This window comes from Spinacia oleracea, chromosome 2 (assembly GCF_020520425.1).
Source record: "Spinacia oleracea cultivar Varoflay chromosome 2, BTI_SOV_V1, whole genome shotgun sequence".
In the NCBI taxonomy this organism is placed as follows: Eukaryota; Viridiplantae; Streptophyta; class Magnoliopsida; order Caryophyllales; family Amaranthaceae; genus Spinacia; species Spinacia oleracea.
Window position 1 is genome coordinate 108,774,067 of NC_079488.1, and position 11,256 is coordinate 108,785,322.

An 11,256-nucleotide genomic window follows, 5' to 3' on the forward strand; every position below is an offset into this window, starting at 1 on the left:
ATGGCTCATATCGATGAGAAAAAATATAGGGGATTTTGAAAAGATAATATATGAACCAGTGATTTTTCATTCAATGGTTGATATGCTACAACTCTACCTTGTAGAGTTATTTTAAAACTCTAGATGATCCAAAACCCTACGACTAAGGAAACAAAAAAGAAAGGAAACCACTTTATAAAAAAAAATTGATGTCGGTACGCGGTACGACTGCTAACTAGCTGACCGAGATCACGTTCATAAGGGTGCAAATAAGCCGAGATTCTCAATAAACTAGTTGGGTTCGGGCTTGGTTAAAGTTTGTTCATTTTCGTTTATTTAATAAATGAATCGAGCTTGAACAACTTTTGAAGCTTGTTTAATGAACATATGTATGCTCATTTATTTATGTTCATGAACAACTCGTTCATTTATGTTCATGAACAACTCGTTCATTTATGTTCGTGAACAAACTCGTCTATTTATGTTCATAATCAAATTTTTATTACATAATTGTTTGATTATAGATAAAAATCGAATTCTGACTTTAATTTTAACATCCAAAACAATATATGTAGAATAATTTTTTTTTGAAATTAAATAGCTAAATTAGTGCACATTCAAAATTATGTTTTCAAAGGGTTAAACTTTAAAGTGCAAAGCTCGTTTCAGGGGGGAATCTCTTTATGCACTCGGCTCCTTTAATAAACAAGACGTTCATGAACTGTTCACGAGCACAAAATATCTTAAACGAACTGAGTTTGAACAGATTTTTGAGCTCGGTTGAAAGCTCGGGCTCGAGCTTTAGGGATGTCAACAAGCCGAGCTGAGTATTTGACTGTTCGAGCTAGGCTTGATAATACGTTGTTTGATGAAAATCTAGAGATATCATATTTAATAATTCAGAAATTTTTTAGCAAAATTAAACCCGTGTAATACACCGACTTGTGAAATCGAGATGGAAGGTCTAACCAACTGAGCTATCCATCACTCTCCTTTATAATACTCTTTGTTATTAACATGCGCTAAAAAGAGACTTTGCGAGTAGTACGTCTGGCCTCGTTATCTCCCTTGCGTCATTCGTGCACTCCCGCCCGCCCCGCCCGCCCGCCCGCCCACCCGTCAAAACAAGACCAATAAACTAACTGTTCAAAATTCTCAAGTCCAATATCGGACTCCCGGAAAGAATTCCTACTTCTCCGTCACCGCCCTCCGTAACTGTCGCCTGAGATGACAGTGAATTCAAACCCTAATCATTCGTAATGGAAGTCGGAGAGGATTATGCAGATCAATGCTGAATCAATTCAAAGAAACGCTCAAAGCATCAGAATTTCGACACCTTGCAAAACTCAATCTTCAATTTCAATGGCGGCTGATCGTCCTCTGAAGCGGCAACGTCAAAATAAGGTATTGCCTGATAATCTTATTAAGGTTAATTATACTAAAACTTCTCCAGTTATCGTATTAGCATTAAATGCATCATCTAATTATGCACTGGAAACTAGAAAATTAGCGAAAAATCGAAGTAAAAATGGTGGTAGTATTAGGGCGAAGAAGCGTAATGTTGATAAAGGGAAACTGGTTGATGATAATTGCATCAATGTTGTTGAATGTGTTTCTCCTTATTTTAGCAACAAAGGGAAGAGGAAGGGTGATGTGGGAGAAGATTTGGGGGGTCAGGGTAAGAGAATTGACGTGAGGAGAGAGAATTTTGTGTTGGTGAATAGGGGAAATGATGGGTATGAGACATTGTTGGGTTTTGAACGACATGCTGAAGTTTCTGATGTGATGGTTAAAGACAAGGAGAAGGATAGGGTTTTAGAGGGAAATCAAGGGGGAAGGGAGACTCATGTTGTTGTGATGAATGACGATGAGACGAGAGTCGTTTCTCCCTTTTTTGTCAAGAGTGGAAGTGTGGGGAAGGAGAAAAGGAAAAGGAAGAAGAAAGTATGTGGCGAAATTCAGAATGCAGGGAGAATTGTGGTGGAGAAGAGGGGGATTGACGGGATTTATCATCGTATCGAGGAAAACGAGGTGGATATGGCGGAGAGAAATTCATGTATAGGGTCGTTGTTGGATCTTCGAAGGAGAGCCGGTGTTTCTGACATGGTGGTTAAACATGAGGAGAAGTATGACGTCCTTGAGGGGAAGAGAGGGGAAAGGGAAGCTCCTGTTAGTATGACGAATGACTATGAGAAGACAGTTGTTTCCCCATATTTTGTGAAAGGTGGCGATGGCAAGGAGAAAGAGAAGAAAAGGAGAAGGAAGAAATCAGAACGATATGATCAATTGTGGGGAAAGATTGTGAATGTGGAGAAGAGGGAAAACTGTGGCGATATTTCTGGGAGGGAGACGAGTGAGCAACATGTTGAGGATCACTGGAATTCACTAAGGGAGGTGTTGTTGGTTTTTCAGCAAAAAGCTGATGTTCCTGATGTGGTGGTTAAACACGAGGATAGACATGAAGATTTTGAGGAGGAGAAAAGTGGGAGGGAGTTTTCTGCTGGTTTGATGAATGAGAATGCGAATGAGAATGCGAATGAGAATGAGAATGAGAATGAGAAGAGAGCTGTTTCTCCATATTTCGTGAAGAATAACAGCAAGGAGAAGAAGCAAAAACAGAAAAGGGAAAGAAAAACGCATAGTGATCAGTCGTGTGGCAAAATTGAGAATGTGGTGAAACTTGTGTTGGAAAAGAAGGAAATTGATTGCGATCCTTATGATAAGGAGAAAAATGAGCAGCATTTTGAGGACACGAATTCACCAAGAGGTAGGGTGTCATTGGATCTTCAAAGAAGAGTTGATAGTCCTTATATGGTGGTGAAACACGAGGAAAAGCATGAAGACCTTGAGGAGAAGGAAAGAGGAAGGGATCTCCTTGAAAGTAAGATGAATGATGAAGAGAAGAGGGTTGCTTTTCCGTGTATAGTGAAGTGTGACAGCAAGGGGGAGAAAACAAGGAAAAGGAAGAAAAAAGTTCAAAATGATCAACCATGTGGTGAAAACGAGACTGAGGCCTTCAATGTCATGTCACCAAAAGTCGTTTCACCATATTTCGTGAGAAAGGGAGGTCATGGCCATGAAAACTCAAAATTTGAATGCATGAAGGAAACCGAGAAGAAAGTAAGGAAGCCGAGAAATAACAAGAAGAGAATTTGTGAGGATAGTAAGGAGTTGGAAACAGAAAAGGAAGTTAAAAAGCAGAGGAAGAGCAAGAAAAAAGGAACATTTGTTGACCAATGTTGTGCAAAGCAGAGTAATACAGACAAGAACTTAGGATTAGGGCTCCAAAGTGTTGTTTCTGCTGGTGTCAGAATGAAGATGGATAGTGAAGCAGCACATGAGAGGGGTTTGAAAAGAATTGTGGTTACTTTAGAGTCTGCTAGCCGTCAGGACTTGATCAATCAGGGAAACTGCACAGCTAAGGTTGACGAGGAGGAACCTTTGCACTTTTTGAAGATCAACACGAGTCTGAATGGTCAGACTTTACATGGTGATCAAGATGATTGTGACTTGATGACTAGCAGCATCAACGGAAAGGAAAAAAAGAAGAAGAAAAAGAAAACCGTGTCTCCAATGTGTGGCTCAGCAGCTGGCCTTGATCCCTCATCATTGAGTTCCAGTAAAGAAGATTTAGTGCATGATAACCAACACTGTCCGAAAGCTTCAGTGACCAAGGTAGTCTCTCCATACTTTGAAAATTCATTGAGGGAAAATGAGTGTGATAACGGAAGAGATAAGGCTGACTGTAAATATCAAAAAAAGAGAAGGGTTGACAGGACTAAGTACATTAAGTTTGAAGAGGTACTTTCCAATTATGCTTACAAAGGGGACAACTACTTGAATAAGGAAGAGGAAAATGGGGGTAAGAAAGAAGAAGATGGTAGTGCTGGAAAAGGTAAGAAGAAAGGTAAGAAGCAGCAAAACGGTACTCTAAGTGCTGCCGAGAAGCGAGCTGATGCTTACCAAAGAAAAGCACCAGACTGTACCTGGAGGCCACCCTTGTCTCCTTACAATCTTCTGCAAGAGGAGCATGCCCATGACCCCTGGAGAGTTTTGGTGACTTGTATGCTTCTGAATATCACTACTGGACCCCAGGTATGTTTTTATATTTTCATCTCCTAAAATTTGTTGTCCCTGTAACTATTTGTTTTGATTTTGGAAGTGCAATATTTTCCATGAGTTTTAATAAGAAGTTTATATGTAGGATACTGTTATTTCTGGTCAAGGGTTCGTTTTAGGAGTTTAGAGGATAGGAATAAATTGATGCTGCTAATACAATCGATCATGCAACAAAATGTTTTTCTTTGAGGAATTTCCTTGCTTCCGCTCCTTCAATGATATTTGTGGTCCTTTTATAAGGAGTTTTCGCTGCACTGGATTTGTTGAGGTTGCTTCCTTGTTCAGGATTACATCCTATTGTTGTACAGAAAGCTTGATGGATAGAATGTTACTCCTGAGGGGCTTGTGATTTTTTTTTGCATCATTTCAGATAAAAAAGTTATTTATTGTTAACGACATTCATGATTCATGAAAGAAGTTTTAACTAACATCGTACGTGTCAAACCTATTAGTGGAGGAAGAAGCCTACTTACCAAATATTTTATGTGGCTTCTGATTACCTGTAACTCTGTCATACCTTGTGATTTTTCTGTCAGCTCTGTTGTTGGAAAATGGGAGATGATTGGTGCTTGCTTTTACTGATTGGTCAATTTTATCTCTGTCCTAAATAATAAAAATGGAGAAGCAGTTATCTATGGCCTTTGTCTCAAATGATATAAATATACTTCTATAAATTTCTATTCTTTAGAGTTTTAGTACCCAATTGACATTTCTCATTGCAAATACTCAAAGGAGACACGTTTAACTTTATTTTGAAACTCTATGTGGACGAAAGAGCACTTATAGATTTTCTGAGAGTTTCGTGATTTTGGTGTCTAGAGTCTCCTTTATTTTTCTTTTCCTCATCCTTAAATTATGGATTACTTGATTCTAGTTGCTTGACTTTTCAAAATTTTGTAGATAAAATGCTCCACGATAACTTGAGGGCCCTCCTTTTTTGTTCTGTGCTCTCCTCTTTTGTATTTGGGTGCTTGGTGCCTTTCTAATTTAATCCTGTATTGCTTATTCATAAAAACGTGACTTTTGCTATTGAATGTCCTCTATTGTCTTGTAATGTAATGAAGGCCAGTCCTAGTGTCCGAGCTTAATAGACGAGGTGCGTGTAAAAAAAAAAAGATCTTAGTACAGATTTTGACAGTACGTTGTTAAATTTTTTACTAGTCAGTTACTGCTTCTCCTTTTTTATGCTAGCTAGCCTCTATGATTTGCGCACCTTTTATTTTCTTTTCTTCCTCTCATGTATGCGGCTTTCTTCCCATCTTTTCAACTACAAACCTATTGCTCCGAAGATGATGCAAAAACTGGGGCTATTTCATGGAATCTCTCTTATTAACCCATTTATCTTATCCCTTTGATAAACTCAAAAAACTTGGTCAAAGATAAATCTGTATAAAAGATCCCATCTCATTCATTAGTTTCCACTTTTCCTTGTATAAACTGATGTGTTTAGCTGCATTTATACCACATGTCCACCAACCATACTTTTCATGTTTACCTCTGGTTGTGCGTTATTCCATTCCATTCATGTGAAATTGTGTGCGGAGTTGAGTCTGTAGACCGTAAGATATAGTCTAAAGTCACAATCTCATGTTGAAGATCTAAGATTGAGTTTCGTCAACATATATTTATGGCTTTATTGTAGGTCAAGCAAGTATTGTCGCTTTTTTTTAATGTGTGCCCCAATGCTGAAGCTGCTGTTAATGCTGATAACATCAGAATTGCTAGTGTGATACAAAGTTTAGGGTTGCATAGAAAAAGGGCAACAATGATTCAGCAATTTTCTAGGGAGTATTTATCTGACGACTGGACACACGTGACTCAGCTGCATGGGATTGGAAAGTGAGTGAATCCTACGCCTTTTCTCTTAGTACTGTTAGAAATGGACCTGCAAAGTGATCGACTTCAAGTGTAAGGCTCTAAATATGCACCATTGTCCATATCATTAATCATCAACATACTTGGGTTTGTTTGTTTTTTATTGTACAGGTATGCAGCTGATGCTTACGCAATTTTTTGTACGGGTAAGTGGCGGCAGGTAACCCCAACAGATCATATGCTGAATTATTATTGGAAATTTCTCCAAAATCGTGGTCTCAAGGAGGTTGCTTTTTAAGTTATAATTTGTACTTGACCGTGAGCCAATCCATTTTAGAGTTTGGTGAGCTTTCTACCACAGTAGGGAAAGAATTAGCAGAAAAATTTCTACCACAGTAGGGAAAGAATTAGCACAAAATTTTGGTTTATACTGTATATAAAAATGTATAGTGTAGTCTACTGAAGTAGTTTGTCAGATTGATATGTATAGAATGTGCAACCAACCTTAACTTATCCTGTTGGCAACGGGCTTGTTGGGATTCGAACAGAAACCAATGTAATTGTAATTGTAATTGTAATTGTAATTGTAATTGAAAATGTGGAGTGGTTTTACTCACTAAACAGTCATGTCTCTGTCGTCAGTCAGTGCTAAATTAAACAGGTTTGTGGCTCTGGTGAATTTCTGATACGTCGAACCAGAAATCTAGAGTGAAATTCACAGAGGTTGAGGCTGTTGTATAACTATACAAGAGTTCGATCTCTTCAGAGTAGTTAAACGCCGTTGTTGTTAGTAGGGGTGAACACCGGACCGGACCGGACCGGAACCGGTTCGGACCGGAACCGGAATCGGCCAAATATATGGACCGAAGACCGGACCGATTTACATCCGGTCTTGGACCGGACCGGACCGATAATAAGCTGGACCGGACCGGACCGGGCCGGTATGGACCGGATTATTGTTAACATTATAGAAGTAATCGAACAGTATATTATATACTAGTTTGCTACTGCGTAAATCTGAATTCGATCACACGTTAAAAATAAAATTTGATTAACAATTAATGAATTAACTTATAATAGTTCAATATATAAAAAAACCAATGATCAACCACACATCCTGTAGGGCTATAGGAGTAATAAGTACTAAAAACTAAAAAATGTCATACATACTTTGTATTTATTAAGAACCAAAATGCTAAATGTCTAATAAAATAACGACTCGGTAAATCAGTAACTCCTCATTCGGTGACAAAAACCATTTCATCTTCCAAGTTGGTCTTCTCCAAATCTGTAATGTAAATACATTTAACAATAATGTATATGTTAGAAATAATACTACATTTAACAATTGAAAGATATAAACTATGAAATATAACAGTAGTCAAACCTTTTTCTAATTGCTCCAGCTCCTCCAATTTCTCCTCCACGTTCATTTTAGATGTAGCAGTTGCAGGCCGAAGCCAATCTTGTCCGCATATGAGAGCTTGTGCCATCTTTGAAAATGAAAAAAATATATGAATAACAAATTAATTATAAAACAATGCAAGATGTAATGTAGTATTGTATATATCATAACATCACCTTAGGAGTTAAAGAGCTTCTAAATTGATCAACATGGCGCCCTCCTGCACTAAATGCCGATTCCGATGCAACTGTAGATACTGGTATGGCTAGTACATCACGTGCCATACGTGCAATAACTGGAAATCTAGGGCCATTAAGTTTCCACCAAGTTAGAATATCTTTCTCTTCATCTTCTCCCATTTGCTCATTCAAATAACGATCAAACTCACTTCTTACAAACCTACCACCATCAGCTCCACTAATTTGCTTCTTAATTTGCTCCTGGATGTTGTTTTTAAAACTCAAAACACCTCCTTGACTCATGGGCTGCATAATTGACATTGAGTCACTAGTTTGCTCACTCTCCACAATCACAGGAGCATATAATTTTCTATACTCATCAAACATAACATTAGAAAACTCCCTGACTTTATTAGCTAATGACGTTCCCCTATCTACTCCATACATATTTTGAAGAGCAATTTGTACACCCAGGAACTTGAATTTTGGATCAAGAATTACAGCCAGATATATCAACATGTTCATCTTTTCTACGTCACCCCAATACTTGTCAAATTTCAATTTCATTTGAAATGCCATAGTTCTAAAATCAGGATCATCACTAACCGTCCATTGATTCAGTAAATCAAGAATGTGACCAATGTGAAAGAAGAGTGTGTTACTTGTGACATATAAAGAACCAGAAACACGGTTCGTTAAATCATAAAACTCCCTTAAGAAAACGACAAGCTTTTCAACTTTGTCCCAGTCAGCATCATCGGGTGAACTCGTGTTACCTTCGTACTCCCTAGGAAGTGACATTCGACTAAAGACACCTTTAAATTTTTGAGCAGTGTCTAACATAGTGTAAGTTGAATTCCATCTAGTGGGTACATCTAGAGACAAAGAAGATTTTCTCTCTATTTTACATTTCTCAACAACTTCTTTGAAGAGGAGCAATCTGGCAGGAGAATTTTTCACAAACTTAACAACAGCTCGTGTCCTATCAATACATTGAACATGATCCTTCAAACCATCCCACACAATAAGATTAATTATATGTGCAATACACCTCATGTGTAAATATTTTCCCTTATTAATTCCACCCTTTCTCCTTACCATATTTCTCAAGTACCCACATGCCACATCATTAGAACTTGCATTATCAACCGTTACTGTAAAAAGTTTATCACATAAACCCCAAGAGTTTAAACAATCCTCAACAGCTCTACCAATGGCATCTCCCTTATGGCTAGAAATAGGACAAAAATTTATGATCCTTTTTTGTAATTTCCAATCATTGTCAATGAAATGAGCTGTGAGACACATATAATTAATTCTTTGAATAGATGTCCATGTATCAGTTGTCACACTTACTCTTTGACACGAATTTCGTAGAAACTCTTTCAACTTGAGCCTTTCATCACAGTACAGTTGATAACAATCACGTGCAATAGTCATTCGTGAAGGCATATGAAATGCAGGGCAAGCAATAGACATGAAATATTTAAAACCAACTTTCTCTACAAATCGAAATGGCAATTCATCAAGTATGATCATACGACCCAATGCATCTCGCACATCATTAAGATTCACATCTTTATATTTCAACTTAGCATCTCCCTCCTCACCATCTACTGGCTCAAAAATCAAGTGAGTTTGTTTACCTTTGCTCTTATTTGCTGGATTTTTTGGACAAGTTGTCCAATGTTTCTTCACATTCTTCGTGCCATTAGTATTAGGATCAGCAGCAAAATTCCTTTCACAAAATTTGCATTCAGCTCTTATCATATCAGCATTGTCCAAATACATCCAGTAGTCTACCCAATAAGGTGCCCTCCTTTTACTCTTTTTCATGCTCACATATTTGAATCCATCCTTTGACTTTTTTGTAGGGTGTAGTTCATACTCTGGAGTCCTTTTCTCTTCAACCTCATCATCTACGGGATCCGTCCACGGTGAGGCTTCATTCATATCCTCGGATGACTCGGATACTAAACAACGCCTTTTGGATTTGGAACTTGACATCTAGCATATAGGAAAGGGAAATATATTCAGTAATATAACATTGCACCCATATATAATGCATTAAAGTTAAATATCACTCTGTTGAAATTAATATAATTTAATACAAAGTATAAACCATAAAACTAAAATACACACAATTATGAAACATATTTTTTAAAAAAGTGAACAGAGAATCGAAAGAATTTGGAACATAAATAGCATATCAATATATCATGATTCATGAAACTACTAATAGTGCATATCAATTAATCCACTTATGACAACAACAGAGTAGTATTAAATATCAATAATTCAATATAGAATATTCTCCTTATAAAGTTATAATATGAAACTACTATAGACCAATATCTAAACCTTAGACGCAAAATATGAGTATTATAAAACTCTACTCCGTACCTATTTTGAGCATTATCAACCTTAGACCGGACCCATCGGTGTAATCACTAATTAGATGACGCTGCTATAGAGTATTAACCTTAGACGCAATATCTCCATAACCATACTAAAACTCTAATATTAATGTATGAAAGTAGACAAAAAACATGGTTATCATTGCAGTCTTGCGGAGCATTGAGGATTTGAGGTAGCCGCAAATCACTAATTAGATGATTCTGATAATCATGCATTATAAACGAAGAATAGATTATGATGAACGAACCTTGAGTTCTTGAAGACTTGATGCCTTGATAGAGTCGATGTGTGTAGTTGTGTAGCGGTGTAGGGGTTATGAAAAGAATATTCCAGTAGGCTGCTTCAGAATTGTGATTTAACCTAACAGATTAATACCTTATATAGTTACAGATTTATAAAATACCCTAATTTTCAAATATCACGTTATTGATATATATATATATATTATATATATATATATATATATATATATATATATATATATATATATATATATATATATATATATATATATATATATATATATATATATATATTTTAATCGATAAAAAGAAACCGGTCTATCCGGTCCAGACCGGAAAATTCCGGTTTTAGACCGGACCGGACCGGAAACCCGGAATCAAAAAAAGTGAGGACCGAAGACCGGACCGGAATATTTCTGGTCCGGGTTCGGTCCGGACCGATCGATCCGGTCCGGTCCAAATTTCCGGTCCGGACCGGATTATGAACAGCCCTAGTTGTTAGATGACTCAAACTGCTGTGCATTGTACGTAAAAGAAACTTCCCCCTCACTTTCAATGAGTCTAACCTGTAAACCTAGCTGGAATTGCCTGTGTACCAGTTCAGGAACATCCGAAGGCATGAATCTCATCGTTATGGTTTTATAATTTAAAAAATATTATTCAAAGGCATGAATCTCATCGTTACTTTTTATAATTAAAAATATATTTTTCAATGTTAAAAGTCTCACTAAGTTAGGAACAAATAAAATGTTACAACAAACTATGTGTGAGGTACTTGTCACAATACAGTTCCGTATAAGGTTGTGATTTGTGTGAGCTACCTGTATTTTCTGTAATCCAAATAGATTTACGATTATTAACCTCGATACTTTTAAGTGACAAATTACATTATATATTGCTGAATTGTAATGTTAAAAATTTTAAAATTAATAATATGGAACGTCAATTAAATTTTTTGTTGAATTTAACACTAAAGTACTTAGTATAGAAAAAAGAGTTTCCAACAAACACTTTTTATGTTTCAAAAAACGTTTAGGAATGGTGGTTGGCTAGCAAAGTAGCGAGTATTCAGTAACTGATTAGAACTCAAATAACTCAT

At 36.8% G+C, this 11,256-nt stretch overlaps 2 protein-coding genes across 4 annotated transcripts; one reads left to right on the forward strand and one right to left on the reverse strand.

The window, feature by feature from the left end:
* The first annotated feature begins 1,093 nt into the window (after nt 1-1,093).
* Nucleotides 1,094-6,534, forward strand: LOC110782125 (uncharacterized). 3 transcript variants are annotated; one of them, XR_008928498.1, is made up of 3 exons: nt 1,094-4,074; nt 5,815-5,937; nt 6,085-6,100. XR_008928498.1 is itself a non-coding variant. In XM_021986222.2 (3 exons), the coding sequence occupies exons 1-3, from the start codon at nt 1,258-1,260 to the stop codon at nt 6,209-6,211; spliced, it is 3,141 nt and encodes a 1,046-aa protein (XP_021841914.2). In that variant the 5' UTR covers nt 1,095-1,257; the 3' UTR covers nt 6,212-6,534. The 3 variants fall into 3 exon arrangements, 2 of the variants coding, with proteins under 2 accessions (XP_056693733.1, XP_021841914.2); XM_021986222.2 differs by having other exon boundaries at nt 1,095-4,074; nt 5,741-5,937; nt 6,085-6,534; XM_056837755.1 differs by having other exon boundaries at nt 5,815-6,534.
* Nucleotides 6,535-7,151: 617 nt separating this feature from the next.
* Nucleotides 7,152-10,786, reverse strand: LOC110782203 (zinc finger BED domain-containing protein RICESLEEPER 2-like). Its single transcript, XM_056836303.1, has 4 exons — nt 10,724-10,786; nt 7,495-9,504; nt 7,301-7,406; nt 7,152-7,201 (listed from the first exon to the last, which is right to left on the reverse strand). The coding sequence occupies exons 1-4, from the start codon at nt 10,784-10,786 to the stop codon at nt 7,152-7,154; spliced, it is 2,229 nt and encodes a 742-aa protein (XP_056692281.1).
* Nucleotides 10,787-11,256: the final 470 nt, after the last annotated feature.